The sequence below is a fragment of the Erithacus rubecula genome (assembly GCF_903797595.1).
Source record: "Erithacus rubecula genome assembly, chromosome: 5".
Taxonomy (NCBI): Eukaryota; Metazoa; Chordata; class Aves; order Passeriformes; family Muscicapidae; genus Erithacus; species Erithacus rubecula.
This window is the reverse complement of record NC_136687.1, coordinates 17,167,317-17,186,178: the sequence shown is the minus strand read 5'-3', so window position 1 is coordinate 17,186,178 and position 18,862 is coordinate 17,167,317. Positions and strand designations below refer to the sequence as shown.

The 18,862-nt window shown below is 36.5% G+C and overlaps 1 protein-coding gene across 2 annotated transcripts in view; it reads right to left on the bottom strand.

Moving 5' to 3' along the window:
• Positions 1 to 212: 212 nt before the first annotated feature.
• Positions 213 to 18,862, bottom strand: part of STIM2 (stromal interaction molecule 2) — a 64,878-nt gene continuing 46,228 nt past the window's right edge. The window contains exons 4-13 of one of the 2 annotated variants that reach the window (XM_079305900.1): positions 12,413 to 12,524; positions 11,581 to 11,696; positions 10,224 to 10,401; positions 9,137 to 9,314; positions 8,403 to 8,570; positions 8,105 to 8,205; positions 7,620 to 7,858; positions 3,706 to 3,907; positions 3,286 to 3,434; positions 2,723 to 2,896 (exon numbers count right to left, since the gene is read on the bottom strand). In XM_079305900.1, coding sequence (XP_079162026.1) covers positions 2,859 to 2,896; positions 3,286 to 3,434; positions 3,706 to 3,907; positions 7,620 to 7,858; positions 8,105 to 8,205; positions 8,403 to 8,570; positions 9,137 to 9,314; positions 10,224 to 10,401; positions 11,581 to 11,696; positions 12,413 to 12,524 — 1,481 coding nt within the window. In that variant the 3' untranslated portion in view covers positions 2,723 to 2,858. Of the gene's footprint in view, positions 2,897 to 3,285; positions 3,435 to 3,705; positions 3,908 to 7,619; positions 7,859 to 8,104; positions 8,206 to 8,402; positions 8,571 to 9,136; positions 9,315 to 10,223; positions 10,402 to 11,580; positions 11,697 to 12,412; positions 12,525 to 18,862 lie in introns of both variants that reach the window. The other variant, XM_079305899.1, reaches the window with a different exon arrangement.

Below are 18,862 nucleotides of genomic sequence, written 5' to 3'. Positions count from 1 at the left end.
TGCATAAAAGTAATTGTTCCCCTGGTAGATGTTCAAGTACCTCATCAGGCTTTAAACTACAGCTCTTGAAGGCTCAGCACTGAGGTGGTTCTTCAGCATTAGTCTTTTTCCATCACTGCTTTTGTTGTCAGCCACGTAGAGAGTGTACAATCGTTGTTCAAAGAGACCATTGTTACCTTGTGATTACTTTTTTTTTTTTTTTTTGGAGCTATAGCTGTTCAATCTGATGATTCAGAGAATAATGGGGAAAAATTATGTTCTTATTATTTTCTATTCCACCAATTTTTTTCTTCTCCAAACTTTATCAAACAGTTGATTTGTCCCATGCTTTTCTGCATAGATGGCCTACAATCAGTCTCCGTTAGACAACGGAGATAAATCAGTCTCTGTTAGCCTCTGGATTATTTCTGTTCTCTTAAGGAATTAACCAATGTACCAGGACATTTAAAGTATTTGCACATACAAGATCTCCACCCCATTATATAACCCTTCTCTTTCAACCATGTCACTAACCACAGTAAATCTGTGAAAATCACCACCACTTCTTGAGGAGAGAACTAACATATTGGGTATGTACAGTGGAACTAAACAGAAAATGATAGAAAAGACACACATCACTTGATTTCAATTAGCTACAGGTTTTGAAGGCTCCTTACTAGAAAAAATGTAGGCAGTCTGTGAAATAATTTTTTCATACAGTACATCACATACGTATTGGCAAGAAGTGAGCCCCTAATCACAAGTCCCTGGCAGTGGCACCTGCTACTGAGGCAACAAGAACACCCCTATGGAAGATCTGAGACTGTTCAGTCATCACTGGGTAAATTGCTTCTGTTGACTAGAGCAGGAGATATTTCTTTGGAATGTACCTCAGAAGAAATTCCTGCTCAGTATTAATATTTTCAAACTGAATAAAAGGCACTGTTGCTTAAGCCGAACATTTCTTGTCTCCAACTGTTTAAAAAAAATAAAAAGATGTTTTTGAACAACTAGCTACTGCTACCCTAAGAAGGCTTCCTTGTTACCTCACAGTAATTTCAACTCTCCCTAAAAAAGCTTCACAAAAATTGCTTTTATCTGAAGTATGTCATCTCACCTTTATATGTATCTTTATATCTAAAATTATGAGTTAGTATAACAGTATGCATTATAAAATTATACCATTTACTTCAGACATCTCTGAACAGCTAAATCTTCAAACTATACAAAAATAAAGTGTATGAAATCTTACAAAAGGAGGACATTAAGACAATAATAGCTAATTCAAAAAATATAATAACTTATACACAGCAGTAAGCATAAGCAATGTAGCCTATAACAGCTTCCAATTAACAGGACCTCTGAAACATGTCTGAAACAAGCATCAGCTACAATTGGAACATTCCCAAGCACAATAACGTTTCCAATTTATTATCATTACCACAGTACAAACTTTCACAACCCAAATGTCCATTGTCTGTCAATCTGTAAACAAGATCTACCATTCCCCCTCCTCATTTTGAGGGAGTGAATTTTTTCAGTCTTCAGTCAAGTTTCACAACCATCTTGCATAAGGAATCAAGAGCCTGTTCTCTTGGTAATTTACTTTTTTTTTCTTTTTCTTTTTTTTTTGTTTTGGTTTTTTTTTTTGTTTTGTTTTGTTTTTTTGGTTTTTTTGTTTTCATTTGTCATACAGCCTGCAGTGAATTAAAATCACAGTGAAAGTCCTGGGAAAAAAATGATCTTTACAGCAGGACTTGAACCATTCTAATAATAAATGCATCTAACAAAGCTTCCCATAATAAAAGCATGACATTTCCATTTCCAGAAATCAAGTCAATTAGAAATGCTAAATTCTACTTAAAAACCCCAAAAGATCTAAAAGTGAAAAGATTCATCTTCTCAGTCAAATACAAGTCTTTCAGTTTCACTTGCAGAGACTGTTCCAGTCCATAAAACAGTAGTGCAATTCATTTAGTTCTACTTCTTTTATTTTTTTTAAAGTCCAGTAGATAAATGTCCTATTTCTATGGAAAGATAGGAAGATGCTCCAGTAAACAAGAAACTTTGGCAAGCCCAAGAAGGCTTACTAGTCCATTAAAGCTTAGGAGTCCGAAGTGGCTTAAAAATGGTTCATGGATAAACTTAAAAAAGCCCAACAAATCAAATTAAAAAAAAAAAAAAAAAAAGGCTGAAAAAGACAAACTAAAAAAATAAAGAAATAAATAGGCAGAAATTAATGTAAACTGTCTGAACTTTTTAATGATTTCTCATTGACAGCTGGCACAACCGTTGACAGTACAGTCATTAAATATAGGTGACCTACAGAGTATTCCATTAGGGCATCCAGTCAGGAATGCTCAAATGGAATTACATTCCTAAAGATTTAAAAAATAGAGTTCTTATAATATTCCTATAGGTTTTCTTCTGCCCGCCTCACTTGCACTTCTTCTTAAAGAGGTTTTTAATTTTGGATGGCTTTTTACTTTTTTCACCATTCTGGCAGAGGTCCTGTGGGATGCTGCTTATCCTGGGGACAGAAGCAGCTTCGTGGCTGGATTTACTGTCACTGCCGGTTGAAGAGCACGAGGTGTGACGAGGCTTTGGGACTGGGATCCCAGTTGAAAGCTGGTTCATGCTGCAAGATTTCTCCAGGATTCCATTATAAACTTTGCTTGCAGGACTAAAGATCATGCTCTTAGTTTCTGCCATGCCTACACAGTCAGGAGAACCCCTAGAAACATCTGCAGTTAGGGAAGAGGAGTCTCCCGTAGATGATTCCTCAAGTGAGAATTCTTCTGGAGATACTTTCTGAGGAGAAATTGTCTGGTATATCTCAAGACTTGCTGGAGGAGACTGCTTTCTTCCGATGGATGAATTTAAGGAGTCACATTCCGAACCTGTTTCCTGTACTTCCCTGAGTCAGAGCAGAGAGAAGGGAAAATATAATGAAATGACAATTTCCTTAATACAATTACAAAGGAAATTAATTTAGAATCAATAGCATTAGTCTAAAAGCACCACCCACACTTTTCCTTAGTAGTTAATTAAAAAAAAAAAAAAAAAAAATAGTTAAACATTTTAAGTTACAACTTGCATTACATCATTTCATTATCTAAACTTAAGGGAATTAGTTTGTGCAATCTTGCTTTTGTGGGCAGCAGCATCTGCCCAGAATCAGTCATTTGTATCTCACTTCAAAGAACAAAATCTTTCTGGCACGTGAAGTCAGAAAAGTTATGAAATGAAAGAAGGAGATTTAAGCCTATCATATATAAAAAGTTTCTTCAGGACAAGTGTCCCTACCTTTCAACAAGCTCATTTGCTCCTTCCAAAAGGAATTTAACCTTTTCCTATGAGGCCATGTAACAAGAGTAGGTACACGCTCAACATGCTGTAAGAATTGTGTTACCATCCATCTCCTCTTCGCCCAGTAGCTGACATTGCTTTTGATCCTAGTTTCAGATGTAAAAGCCAGTAACATATTGTAATGGAGAATCAGGGTTAGTTCAGTGCACCCTGGATTGTAACATTACTTAACTGTATATGACATGCTAGTTATTTACATACACATACCAGACAAGAACTCTCTGCTCCATGTTGACTATATTAATTTATATTATCCTACAGATTACTTTAACTTTTGGCTTGGTTTAACCTCTAATTCTAAGCTGTTAGTCTCAATAATCCTATCAAGTTGCACGTGCTGTTTGCTAATCTCCGTACCATTGTTTATCAGCAGAGAAGTAAATGGCTTCCTCCTCCTCTTCAGTTCGATAGAGAGCTGGGCAGCTCGACACAGAGAGGATGTCAGGGTCAGGGGAGTGCAAAGCGTGCTGAGACTGTGGAGATGATGGCACAACACTGCGTCTTGATCTACACAAGCTACTGCTTCTTGCCAGTGTGCTGGGAGCTTTTACAATGGACCCTGAGGCAGAGAAAAAGCAAACCAAAACCCTCCGAGTGACATTGATGTTGACAGTATCTATTCTGAAGACTAAGTAGCAGATATCTGCTTCAGTGACAGCAACTTTTAAACAACTTTGACATTGCTTGACAGTTTCAGAGGAGGAAAGACTGGCACAACTCATACATTCTAGTTAGATGAAGCAGCTTATCAAGATGCAACTGCAGAGATTTTGTGCTTGCCAAATACTACCCTGACCAAGTACACCAAAGCTCTGGCTCACTATGCTCTCTTGAGAACAAAAAGAAAGATTCTACTGAAAGTCCCAACCGTTCATAAACTAAAAATAGCGGTGCTGGAATGAGTATGTTACACAATGTCCTGTATTTTCATTGTGTGGTGATTTGGAGGTTAGAAGAAAAAGTAAAAGTTTTGCAATGTAGGTATGACTAAAGAAAAAATTGATATATACTACACTAATTGAAAAGTAGTTTAGATAGGGAAGAGCAATTTCATTTACGTAACATGACAGAAAATACATAATTCGACTTCATTTTAAGCTTAAGAACTTCCTCTTAGACAACACTGTCTCTTGCCAGGCTAACTATGAATTTCTGGAAGCAAAAGTCCTAAGAATGGGTGGAGGCAGCCACACAAGACATCATCAGCAAAGTACCCAACAGGAAGCGATTAACTCAAATGTTGCTAATCCAATTCCTCCTTCAAAAGATTATTAAGCAGTAATACTTGTAGAGAAATCTACAGACCCCTTTTCAGGCTAGCTATTACAAGTCTCAAGATGTTTCATATACCTTCTCAAATTGTCCCATGGAATGCATTACTGCTTATGTAAGATACATTGATCTCTTACTGGTGTTCAAAATTCTTTAACAAACTCAATACCCTAAAAATCCCTTCCATTATTTTTGTAGACAAGGATGTCTAGCCTGACAAAATAGATTTTATTTTCTGCAATGCCAGTTTATGATCATGTAAGTTACAGCTTCCTTTCCTGGAATCTCAGAGAGATTCAGAAAGTTGGACAAGTTGTCCACTCTCTTTAAGTACAGGAAATCACAACTTTCACAGCACACCTTTGCTGACATTTAATTTCCAGTCCCAAGCAGGAAAGAAAGGTTTGTGAGTCTCAACATGGGAGTTGTCAAGTAACTCAAACTTCTAATACTACTTTTGAGGAATTCTCTACTGACCTTAAAAGCATGTTAGGAGCTCAAGAATCATCTTGTGTCATTACAAAAAAAAAAAAAAAAAAAAAAAAAAAAAAAAAAAAAAATCCTCAAGGAGCAATTCTGAACTGAGATAAGAGAATAAGAATCTCTTTAGGAAATTTGTGCTACAGGTCCAGGTAAATCAGATGCCATCCTATTTGTTCGTAATAAAAAACAGAACAGAACAAAACTAAAACAACAACCAAAAAAAAACGAAAATAAAAAAAAAAGTAAATAAAGAAAAAAAAAAACCAAGATTGCCCCATCAGTGAATGTTGAAAGATGTAACAAGCATTTTGATTCTTTGTAGGTGTATTTACACAAGAATATGAAGAATTCAGATATGACAATTTAACATGTAAAATTTTCCAGAGCAAATGAAACTCACTAAATCAAAGAACCTGCTGAATCCTAATCAGTAGAAAAGTCGAAGTTTCTCTATCATCTTCCTGCTGCACGGACTTTTCTCCATTGTCAGACGCTATTTCTTAATCTAATTTTGTTCTTCAGCTTGATATTGATCAAACAGCTCTGTTACTTGACACCATATTAGCCTATCAATGCAATTGCTCTGGAACAAAGAAGCCTGTCCAACAGTCTTCAAATTTTGTTAATCTTAAGAGCCCAAAGGATGCTGGGGCAAGGCAATGGCCCAGACCACTTTAGATCCAGCAACTAAAACAGTCCCTTTCTTAAGTGTCCTGCACAATGCATTTTGCCTGATGCCTCATGACCAAGACAAGTTATTTTGCTTCTGTCCTACCTCATGTGCATTTGTTATTTTTGCCTGAAGGATGAGAATAATTCAGCAGTTACTGAACAAACCTACAATAACTTCAATCAGTTCAAACAATCCTCAACACTAGTTTCAACAACAGATCATTTAGCATATTTTCCTCTCCTTCCTCACTCCTATTTCCATGTTTTATTTACTGAATAGAAATTTTAAAAGCTAGTAAACTAAGGACAAGCTAATTCCTTCATGTGATAACCTTGACAACACCAGGTTCTTGTGCCTTACCAAAATTCAGAAAGAAAAAAAAGGGAAAAAAAGTTTTTGTAGTGTTACTTAGATTCAGATTTCTTTCATCACTGAGAAAGAAATACTTGCAAATCAACTGATCTTTAGCACAAAAAAAATAAAGCATAATTGCAAAAGCATAGAGTAAAGTTTCAGCTAAGTATGCTCTTACAGTACAGTCCTTTCCTAATTGTAGTTCCTTCAACTGCACTTTCTTCTCTGGCTTCACTTCTAAGCAAGACCTAAATCAGAAGACTGACTAAAAAAACCCACCAAGTCTGAAGTCTTTTACACATATCCAAGTGTTATCATTGTAGACCATCTGGAAAATCATGACAATACATGGAGCCCTGCACTTTGAAATCAGACCACAGGCTGCTCTATATAGAATTTGAAGCTTAACTCTAGACATTTATATTTTATTGGGTCTCCAATAAATTTCTTGCTATGGTTTAAATAAAAGTATTTGCACTGAAGACAACTAGCGAAACAAAGACAACTAGAGAAAAGTGATCAGAACTTGAAGTAAGTAGTGTTGCAAGAGGATTAATGAACTTTTCAATGTGGTCTGCAAAAAAAAAGGTTAGTACATTTAGAAGAAAAACAAGTGCCCAAGGCACACTAAGTGAAGCCAGCAAAGTGGCGACCTTATGTTATTTTAGAATACAGTTTGAATTTCTTCTGAGAATCCCAGCCCTGGAAGAAAAATGTACCCACGTGACAGTTTTGCTTCCTACTCCTTCCTCAGCTTAAAACAGCTTGTTTGAATAGCTGCATGGGAGCTCATGTTTTTGATTTGCCTCTAGAGTCCAGTTAATCACAGCCTCCATGAAACAGGCTCTTGTTCTGACACAATGACTCATGACACAAGGGTGGTCTGAATCCCCAGTGTATAAGTTCTGATCATAGTTTACCAAAGCTGGATCTCTCTCCCTCCAGAAGTTAGCCTCTCTGACAGACACTCAAACAACCCACTGCATCCAAATACAAACATGGTGCCTAAAAGCTTCCCTTGAACAACAACAGGATTTTGTTCCAACCACTAAAGAATAAGCACAAGGTTATGCAGCATGGGACCTCCCAAGGGATGTGATCTTCCTCATAGCCCAAGGAACCCTGGACTAAATTTGTCCCTTCTATTTGTAAACTAAATGAGCTAACAGAAACTCAGCATTGTCCATTACAAACTTTTGTCTAAGTAGCAATCCAAGGCTGACAAGCACTTTCTAAACCTCAGCTGAAATTGCCCCACTCTCCCACTGAAACAAAATAAAGGCTTTTTCTTCATGCTATCTTTATTGCAAAACCCAATTTTCCATTTATGTAAGTCTCATAGATCCAGTATCTGAAATGCTACAAAGAATTTTGGCCCTTTTGACTTTGATCTAATCCTGTTTGATTTCAGTACAGTTCTCCCACCTGACTTTAAACTCCCATGTACATACAGTTTTTCCCCTTTCTTTTTACTGAACTCATCACTTACCATGAAACTGTGAAACTATTGGAGGAGTGTCTTCATCTAAGTCATCAACTCCCCCTGCAATTGGGTAGGGAGGAATGGAAACTCGAGGCATAACTACCCAGCTGTGATCAGAGTAGAGAGAGGAGGTCAGGCTTGGTAGCCCAGAATTGTGAGCGATTTGAAACCCGCAAATCTTCTCAATCTGCTGCCAGCGATAAAGACGCTCCCGCAAACAGGTTGTCAGCTCAGAGAGAGCTTTCCTGGAAAAGGCACATATTCAAATTATATACACTGTTCTTATTGATAGAGCAAAGCAATGCATTCATTCCAGCATACCAGACTATCCATTACAGCTGTTGAAATATTCACATTTTAGTGCTTTCTAAATTGCTTTTCTAAAGTGCAAAGCCACTAAGACACTCAATTCCATAACTCCCAAAAATGCCATTTTTCCAGGAGCAAATAATCACAAAAGAATATGCATCCTGTGCTGGTAACCCTCTTACTTTGCTTCAAGAATTTTATGATCCACTTCATCCAGGGAGGAGCTGTGTGCAACATGTAATGTTCCAAATACAGTGCTTCTCTTCTTTTTTATCTTTTCTGCCTAAAAAGCAAAGTAAAGTGAACTGCATAAAACTAGAAGCATACTTAACAAATGACAAAATATTAGCAATATTGACAGGCAGCACATAACAATTCAGTGAAGAAAAAAGCACAGATGCTTATCTGCTTTGTTTACTATTTCATATCGCTAGCAACAGATCAGACAAATCATTAAGTAGCTGAAGAATAATTTATTACCTCATCTTTAGCAATTGCTAATTGCATTTCTGCATGCTGTCTTTTGATATTGTAATATTGTACTTCAACTTCATGGGTTAACTGAAGCCACTTCTGCAAAGCTTCAGGAACAGACCAATTACTTCTCAACTCAAACTCCTTCTCAGCCTTTTTTAAAGCCATACGAACCTAGCAATCAAGAAGAAATGAAAGTGTCACCAGAAGTATCATTAGAACTAACAGGTGAATTATAAGCACCTTTGTACCCCACAGCAACATACCAAAGCTTGATGGAGTTTTAGTGTGTGCCAATTGTTGTCAGGTATGCAGATCTGGCAACTCTAAAATCTGGCATATGACCTTCTATCATTTCTCCAATTATATATAGCTCCTAATTCGAAGTTTAAATATTTTTGTAACATGATAATTGTTTTAGAACAATAAATACAAATTTATTGCTGTTCAGATGAAAGCTACTCTCTCGCTTTTAATAACAAGATAAAAAAAGCTTTTGTATATATTTTTGTTCATTGAATCCCAAAATATTATGGTAAGCTAATATTCAAAGTTTACATCTTCTAATAGTCTCAGGATTATTTTACTAGATAATGGCATGATTGACAATCATTAAACACTCTCAAAATTTTCCATTTAAATTATCATTTGGGGAATGCTGCTTTAAGCACTGCTGACGATCTAATAAAACTAGGACTAATTTAATGTCCACACTAAATTTGTAAACAGCTGGCAGGTACCTGAACTAACTCTTCCTCTGCATATTTGAGCCTGCTGAGCTCACATTCAGCTCCCTCTCTCAATTCCCTTAGGCGATGAGCTTCACGTTTTGCATCATTGATCTCATCCATCATTTTGCGCTCCAGATTTTGCTTTTCAACAGCAACGTTTCTATTCTCTTCTTGTGCTTTCTCGAGCCTTCACAATTGAACAAAAAATATGAAAAAATACACAGTATATTTGTTAAAAGTGGCAGTCCTCAGGATAACAACATGCATCCAGCAACAGGGCAAGAGGCAATGGGCACAAACCAAAGCACATGAGGTTCCGTCTGAACATCAGGAAAGACTTTCACCATGAGAGTGACTGAATACTGGCACAGGTTGCCCAGAGAGGTGGTAGAGTCTCCATCCTTGGACACATTCAGAAGCCACCTGCACATGGTCCTAGGCAACCTGCTCTAGATGATCCTGCTTGAGCAGGAGGAGCCGGACAAGATGAACTCCAGAAGTCTCTTCCAACCTCAACCACTCTGTGATAATAAAGACTCTACAAGCTTCATGAATCAGCAGCAATTACATCACACAACGTGCTATCCATGCCAGGCAAAATACCCAAACTCTTAAGTGAACATCATTAAAAGTGTAGCATCAAAACACAAGTCTCTCTAGACAACTGTGTTACAGGTGCACCACAGACTATCAACTCACAAACTGCTATAAATGCAACAGAAACTAATCAGTTCAGGTCTGTTTCAATCTTAAAAGCTTAAAAAAAGAAAAAATGTTCTCATTTCCATGTGTGTAACTATTTAAAATAAACTGTAATTATATGAAAATGACAAAACATACTTGTAAATCCGTAGGGAAAAAGACTGAGCCTCTATTCTCTACCTTCATCCACAAGTTTGTATTGCCTGCTAAAATATCGAGGAGCAATCTCTACCCAAATCAGTATCACTGAAATCACAATTTCCATGCAAAGGGAAGATCAACAAAATCCAAAGGCAGTTAATGCAAAAAGCTTAAGATTGTAAAGGATCTGCATTTGTGTTTAACCTCAAAACAAAAGGACAAGTTGTTTTTTTTTTTCTTTTAGGTTGTATACCTTTCCTGCAAGTCAAGAAGACTTTGCTCTGCTGTTTGGAGACTTTCTAAGTCCTTCATCATTTTTGTGATATGTTCTCTTGAAGTTCTGTTCTGTGTATATGCAAACCAGCAGCCTCCAAAACCAATAACTATAGAAACTGTTAATATAAAATCCTTCATCCAGTTGTGAGGGGGACCTGTGCAGAGAACAACACCATCATTAACTAGTTCATTGATACAGACAACAGATAAAGGCCTCCCCCCATCCCCCAGATTACAAGGTGACAGAACCTGATGCTAAAGAGAATTCTAGCTCATTTACCCCAAACCACCTTCAACAACTACCTTTCAACAACTGAATTCCACTGCATTTTCCATACAACATAAGCAGCTCTGCTCTAATACAATTTACTTAATTTATACTAAAACATTCATTAGACTGAGAAAAGTTTACTAAACTCATTACAGTACATGCTCTGTATCTATATTTAGAGTTAAAAAAGAGTTCCACAATTGCACTTTATCAGGCCAGTAGGAGATATAACTAGATTTGAACAAGTTCTACCCAGTCTGCACCCTCTTGAATACCCCATGCTGAGTCAAAAGTGCACTTGGAAAACATAAAGTACACTTTAAAATGGTAACAGCAGCACTTTTTAAAAGTAAAAGTTGGATTGTCAAATTATCATTTCCAAGATTCACATGAAGGTCTAATACAAAGGGCTTTTTTTTTTCCCTCTAAAAATCCCCAGCTCAGATCTGGCCTGACCAGTTCAGGAACACCTGACTTGCACAGCACCAGAGCAGAGCTGTGCACAAGCAAGCATGCAGAGCACTGGGGATGTGGTATGGACATGTATGCATATGGTAAAATGGATCAGATGTGGAACTCCTGCATTTAATTTAACTGCATTTAAACTCAAGTATGCACAAAAGATGCAGGTGTTGGATTTGCATCACCATCTCCTTTTTTCTTCTTGGGGAAGGTCATCCCCTCTCATTTCAGAATCCCAGCTGCACTGTCCAAGCTAGTTGAGAAGTGAATATAACCTTAGTTATAAACGTTAATTTAAACAGCCAAAATATTTAGAGAGCACTTCTTATGATTCAAAACCAACAGCCATCTGTCAAGTGAGGTTATACTAAAATTTCTACATGATCTTACACAGAGAAGTGAACCTTTGTTCTGCTCACAGCACCTAAATAACCTTTTTTAATTCACTGCAGAGTTCCACGTACGCATGCCAAGCAATCCATCAGCACATCCACAGAAGAGACAAGCTATCCTATCTACAGTATCAAGTGCCATGGAAAATATGCTCTGTTGAATTCTTACAATCAAGAGATATGAAAAAAAACTCCAAAAAGTTACTAACGGGTGAGAGGTCCAAATAAAACAACATCCAAGGCTTTAAGCTGCAGCTTCTGTCTGTGACTCCGGTCAATTATTTTCAAGTGAGAGATCATGAAAGCATGTTCATTTACTGCTATCCTGTTAATGACAAGACAAAATGTTACCTATTCCATAAATTATATTCAAAATAAGTCTATGCAAAAAAGAAAAGAAAAAAAAAAAAGTCATCAATAGCATTTCCCATATTTATATAGATTATAAGAGTGAGAAATATACAACAGTAATGCTATATAAATGCTTACTAGCATGAGGCAAAAGAAAAAAACAAAAAAAAAACAAACAAAAAAAACCAAACAAAAAATAAAGAAGAAGAAAATAAAATCATTTAACTATTCTTTTCTTTCTGGAAAAAGATCATTAAATAAATCTATTTAGCATAGTGAAAGGTCTATTTACAGACTTGTGACAGCAACTCCTAAATATACTCAGTGTTTAGCAGTTCTCAGGTGTGCTATTTACTCTCCAGGTAAGTTATTTTACAGTTATGTTGTTGCATATACCCATACAATAGATCAGAAGATGTTCAAAAGATAGTTTGCTACCACATAGAATTATGTGACCTTTGATAAGGGCTTCCACAGAAAGAAATAAAACTTTCATGAAAGTTATATTTTGAAATATTCTGGCAGGAAAAAAAAATGCAGCCACCTCTTCAAAACTGCAAGGACACATCTCTTTCCTTGCATTTGACTGTATCTTGTTAGACCTTAGGTTCACATAGTAGTTCCTACCATACAGACTAATGCAGCAACCCATGGGGAATTATTTGAAACTAATCCAGAAGATATATTCACCTGGGCAGTGTTGTTCCATTAACATTGCTGTCTCTAAAATTCTTTTCATATTGGGGCAATTCAACAAAGTCTGAGAGCCACTGAAGAGTGTCCTCTTGAGTCCAGTTATGAACTGAAAGAAAATCAAATACCTTAGGTTTTTTAGTAAAAATCAACAGCTTAGAAGACAAGATATAAAGGTTACAATAACAGAGAGTTTAGCCAAATATAATTTCAGAAAAATTAGCATTACCAAGGTGTTTCTGGCATCTTGCCTTTTTCATTACATGCTCCCCATGAAAGCTTAGGCAAATGATAAATATACAGCCATGGAACCAATAGCAGTATTTCTTTATTAAAACTTTCACAGAAAAATTTAGTTTTCTGCTTTAGTTTAAATCAGGACAGCATCTTGTGACTTTCATCTACTTAAACCAATTCTAGCCTCAACCCCTTTGTCCTTGCTACCCTTGCAGAACTAAGCACACATCAGCTGGTGCTGCAACCATTTGAGGCAGTGTACCAAGATCTACCCCAGGACAATGTCTTAAGAACTTGGTTTGACAACAATTTTCTTAGAGGCTTATGCCTACTAACCACATAATGGGAGCTGACAAGAGAAGGAGACTGAAACAAAACACCAAAAGACAAAAGAAATTTAACAAGCAAACTATTAAATCTCTCTCAAACATTCCCAAGAAAAGTAGAATTACATGCAGAAGTACTTGAAGAAAAATTACTTTAAATATGTAGAGAATAATTAACAATTTTCCTTAATAACAGAAACACTCTACATAAACACTTGTAGCTACAAATATGCTAAGAACATACTACCCACAGATATTATAAGAAAAAAAAAATCACATTTTTGTCCCTTATAGACCAACTGCTACAGTTTACAGCTTCACACTGACAAAATTGAAGGAAAATTGTTTGCTCCATTTTTAAGTCTGCAAAAGTCTGTCTGCATATGAAAGAAGCAGGGACAGCCTCCTTCTAGACAGACATCTATTCACATGAAAAACTGGGGGAGGGGTTTTAACATTTCTCTACCTAGATCTACTTGCATGTGACAGTGCTGGGCAGAGATTACCACCAGGACACATTCTCAGTGGTGACTTTTGAAAATAATCCTTTAGAAAGCGCTGCTGAAAGCTTGACAGGTAAAGCTGCAGGCAATGGAAATTTTTATGAGTTCAAATTCATATTTCAGTTCACACTGTAACTGAAATAAGGACTTCTAGGTCTCTTGTCTACACTAGCACAGCTGCAAAATAAGCTTAAACATTTTAGATTATTATCATTCCAGATAGGCAAAGACAGAACTCATTTCACAGACTCACTTATGGCTTCAAGAAACAAATTCACAGTGCAAACCTCTTGTTATCTACCCATATGAATGGCTCCACAACCTTCCCAGTATGCTGTCCTGTTTGTTTCTCTCCTTGTGAGCTACAGTTAAGCATTGATTTGAAACAGACTCAGTTTTGTCATATTACTCTAAGATTTTATGGTAAATATCTGGGCTCCATTTATAAACAGGTAGCTTTCCCACTGCAAAGATTCTTAACTGTTTTGTGAATAATAAGCAATCAAATATAGAAATTGTGCAAAGTAATTTGACTGGTCATTTCAAGTCTCAAAAGAGTGGTAAAATCATCCAGAAAAATATCAGCTGCATTCTAGAAATATGTCAATGGACTGATCCAAAGTAAAAGCATTGTTTTGTTGTGACACGAGAAAAAAAACCACTTAAAATAGCTACTAAACACTACAGACTATCACTGACAGTGCAGAACATTCAATTTCAGAAGCTACACTACTGACTGAGTTTAAAAGTTGGGGGAGGAAAGGTTAAAAATATCATTGAGACTTTTCACTTCTACTGCTGAAAGAATTTTGTAGACACTCTGCCAAATTTTACATAAATTTATAGGTTTCTATAATCCAGTAGTAATATTAAACATATTACCCTGAAATAAATGAGGTGTACATTTAACTGATTTACCATAGAGAAAATCACACCTGTTGCACTGCTTAGACTGGTGTGATGTTTTCTTCATATATTATCAAGGAAATTTTCCCAGACAAATCAGTTATATTCTGGAAAAAAACATTTTATTATTCATTATCTATCACTGTATCAGATGCCTCCATAGTACAGAAACTGCAAAAAGAAGCAACCACAGTCTGTCCTACACTAGAACTGAAACTTGGACTTTCTGTATTCTTGTACTGTTACTCATTTATTAAAAAATAATATCAATTACTTCTTTATTTTGACTGATTTAACTCACCACTCAACCATTTAAGGTATGACTATATACTGTCATCTCTTATTCTGGGATGTCAAAAATTGACTCTCTTCTCACATACATATTGTACAAGAAATTTAGATTTATTATGTAAACTAATTCTTCATTCACAGATGTTCAGTACCAGTGCCCCCAAATTTCCAAGTTTTCCAGGTGGATTCAGACTCTAAACTACACTGTTCTTCCTTTCCTATTCTATCAATCAGTGAAAACATTCAGACTGTTCCTTTTTGTTGATATCTTCCATATGCCACAGCTTGGTAAGGAGCATTACTTGACTTGTCTCCAGTGAAACTTTATGACATACATGTTTGTTCTACAACAGCATCAAGCACTGAAAAGCAAACTGGCCCTTCTCCACAAGAAGCACTTACAGTCCACTGAAACATGACACAAGGCAAGTGTGACACACACCAGGTGTACTGAAGGGCAAGCAGGCCAGCTGAAACTCATCTTGATCAGCACTGCAAATTAGAATGAACCAACTCCCACTAACTGGCTGAACTTGTAATTTTTTCTTAATTTAATCACCAAAAAAGAAAGCAGTACTTCAGACAGCAGAGTAGCAAGTCACAATTACTGCAAGTTAAATGCATACAGCATTACAGAGTAATTACAACATCCTTCTCTCTCACACAAAGAGATGCCTTCAGAGAGAGGCTGTCAGCACCATGCTTTGGGCAGGCAGGTATAGAAGGCACAGTGTTCACACCCCAGAGCAGCACTCAGTCTCTGGAATTCCACCAGCTATTTTACTTCAGACCACAGTTTCGAGTTTTGAAGGGTTTTTTTGGTTTTTTTTTTTTTTTACTTCTTTTCAACTGTTGTATCAACACACCTGAAGGTGAAGACAGCAAAAGTAGCTTTAAACTGGCCCTGTATTTAAGTTTCTCATTGTTAACCCACATTAATTAGAAAGTCAGGGTATTTACCAGTTTTTTGTATTAAATTTATCATATCACACAAAAGGATTCAAAACTTATTTCTTAGGACTTACAGCAGTAACATCAGCACTATGCAGCATTATGTAACTAATCCTTAGCCAAGCCCTGCTTGCATGCATTTCCAACCTCCAGATATTTAAAACCTGAGATAGCAAATGATTAGAGAGCAAGGCAGCCACAACATGTTTGTGGTATGCAGTTCAATCCCAGCTGCAGCAAGAATACTTGGGCAGCAGTAAATCAGAATACAACAGGTGATCACACATGCAAATATAGCCATTTTTGTATCTTTTTATTCTAGTAAGTAATGTACTAACACTTTAGTCCACATCCTATTTTCCACAAAGAGGGAGAGAGAATTAAAGGGGAAAAAAAAGTACACATACAAGGCAAGGAGAAGGGGTTTTTTTGTATTAAAAGGCTGTCTACAGAAGTATATATATATATAAATATATATACTATATATACATAAATAAATATATATACTATATATATTTTATATATATATATATATATATATATATATATAATCTAAAAGCTCAAATATGTCATAAAGGTTAAAAAAAAAAATCTACTTTTTTTAAAGGCTGTTTGTAACAACTATGCTTTGATAAGTTTCAAATTAGTCTGACAATAGCCAAGCATTCATGAACTCCAAGTTTGACTTGTCCCAAGGGACAATGCTACATCACTAAGAATGCAGAATCCAACCCCACTCACTGAGACAGGCCAGAACTACCCAGATGAAGGCCCTGGACTGATTTTACAGCCCCTTGCTACTGAGACTGAACACCTACACCCCACTCTTCAGACAGCAAATTCACATGACCACAGCCAAAAAGAGAAGGCAGGTGCCATTGAGTGAGGGAACTTCTGAAGATAATTGTACAAAGACTGGTATGCAGACATCAAATCAAATGTTCATCTGTCCCCTTTTCCACACTCAAAATACTACCTCTTCAAGGCCCTTGCAGAAAAAATACAGAAGATGCTCCTTTGATATTAACCTAACAGAAGCTAGTAAGTTTGCTACTTTTGTATAGCTGAAAGACTCTGTAGTACATGTATAATTACTGCTTAGTTAGGAGACAGTCAAAGAATGCCACACAACAAGCATATACTGGCATTTACATATAAAGAACAGTAACAGACAATAACAGAGGTCAGAACACTTTCAGAGAGGAGCATCTTCTATGTTTAAATAGCTATGATGGTTCATAGTCATTCCTCTAAACAGAGCACTCTGTAGAATTAGATTTTCAGATTAAAAAATTCAAAGGTCACAAAAAGCACATTCTAACTAAACTAAATTAAATTATATTCTTGTTTTGTACCAAAGTAGTCCTTTAAACTGAGTGGCAACACAGCAACAATAGGCTAGATGCTGATTCAAGCTATGATATGATTCCTTCCATGCAGGTAAAACCTTTAACAGCCTTGAACTTCCTTTAATCTACTGTGCCTTAAAGGTTCTGCAGCAATCAAGGACATAAAAAACCTGACCAGTGCCAGAAATATTAAAAAACAGTATTCTAAAGACCCCTCTTTTATTAGGCGATTTTTTGAGCTTTGAATGCAGCCAATCCTCAGTGTTACCTTCAGTGAATAAAATCCTTCTCAATTATTTAAAAGCAACCTCTATTTTCCTAAATCCTAAAAGGAGACACCAAACATTTTTTTGCTTTCTTCCCTCAAATCTTATCTGTCTTGCACCACCAATATGTTAAACAAAGAACATCTTTAAGCTATTTGGCAAATATTGAAGACAAGCATTCACATAAAGCAAGCTTTATGGCAAAGAATGGGCAAATGCTACTCAGCAGTAGATCAAGATGATGTTTCTGTATATATTGTCAAGAGTACTAGAGTTTATAATTCTCATACAAATACCCCAACAGACTGTTTAAAAGTCTCAAATTACTGATACTGTCATTTACACTATCTTCCATCCTCTTGTTTAATGTTGTCAAATTGCTATAAATTAATGGCACATAAGAAACAAACAAATCTAGAATTCCTAAAACATACAGAAAGGAATGGCAATATTCTGTACGTTACCTAAAACCAAATTAAAGGAGTTCATTTTCTGAGAGGCTTCATGCTTTCTAACAATCAGCAGACCACTATTAACACTGCTCAGGAGTCTCATTCTGAAGGTATCTCCGTGGTGCAAATTTAGTTCTCTCAGCAGGATATACAAATACAGCCACTACACAAACAGACATTAACTCAGATGATGCATTCCTCTCCAAGTCTTTTGAGTCTTACTCACCCTGCTCAATACATTCAAGAAAACTGGAATAAAGATATGCACAACAGACAAACTATACTTCTAGAATCACTACAGCTTAAATTTTTTAAGAGTTACTCATGACTTAGACCAACAGTTTTGAGGAGATAATTTTTTCCGATAATTTAGTTGCAATACTTTCAGGGAATGGGATCTTCAGTGAGTAAGTATTTAAAGAATACTTGAAGCTAAAAGTTACTGGCTAAAGCAGATATTTACTACATACTAAACACTTCAAGCCTTACCTCAGAATGCACTTAAGTGACTTGCTGCATTAGCAGAATGAACCAATGCCCTATTCCTGGTTTCATTCCCCTCCTGTTCTTACTTTCAGTTGTTTGGCCCATACCAAGGTTTAGTCTCTGTGTTCACCACTAGAACATGTAGTGGTTTAGGAATGGTATTCTCAAATTTAGTAGTCCTTCCAAAAAACATGTGTGTGGCTTCCCCTCCCTCTCAAACTGGAGGCACAAAGGGCAAAGATCACAGGGTGAGACAGGAACAATTTACTGGAAACAGCGAAGTGATAAGAAAATGAACAATAAGAGCAACAATACAATAACAAAAGGTATAAGAAAAATAAACTACTCCCATGGCAAGCCCCTGACAATAAACAAATACCAGATTGGTTTGTTCCCATGTTTCTCAACCAGAATGAACCCCTTCTCCCCAGAAGAGAGACTCCCATTCCCAGGCTCCCAGCACTGATGTGAGGTGGTATAGGATAACACTCAGCCTTAGCTATGGCCCCTCGTGAGTACTGCTGGAAATGAATCCTGTCCTGGCCACAACCAGCACAGCACACCTTCAGAATGAGGGCTGGGATGGGGAAGGGGTGAGGAAGCTAGGTATTTTTCACCTAACAATTCTAACATTCCAGATCTCTTTTTTAATCACTATATCCTTGGACATATTTGGCAAT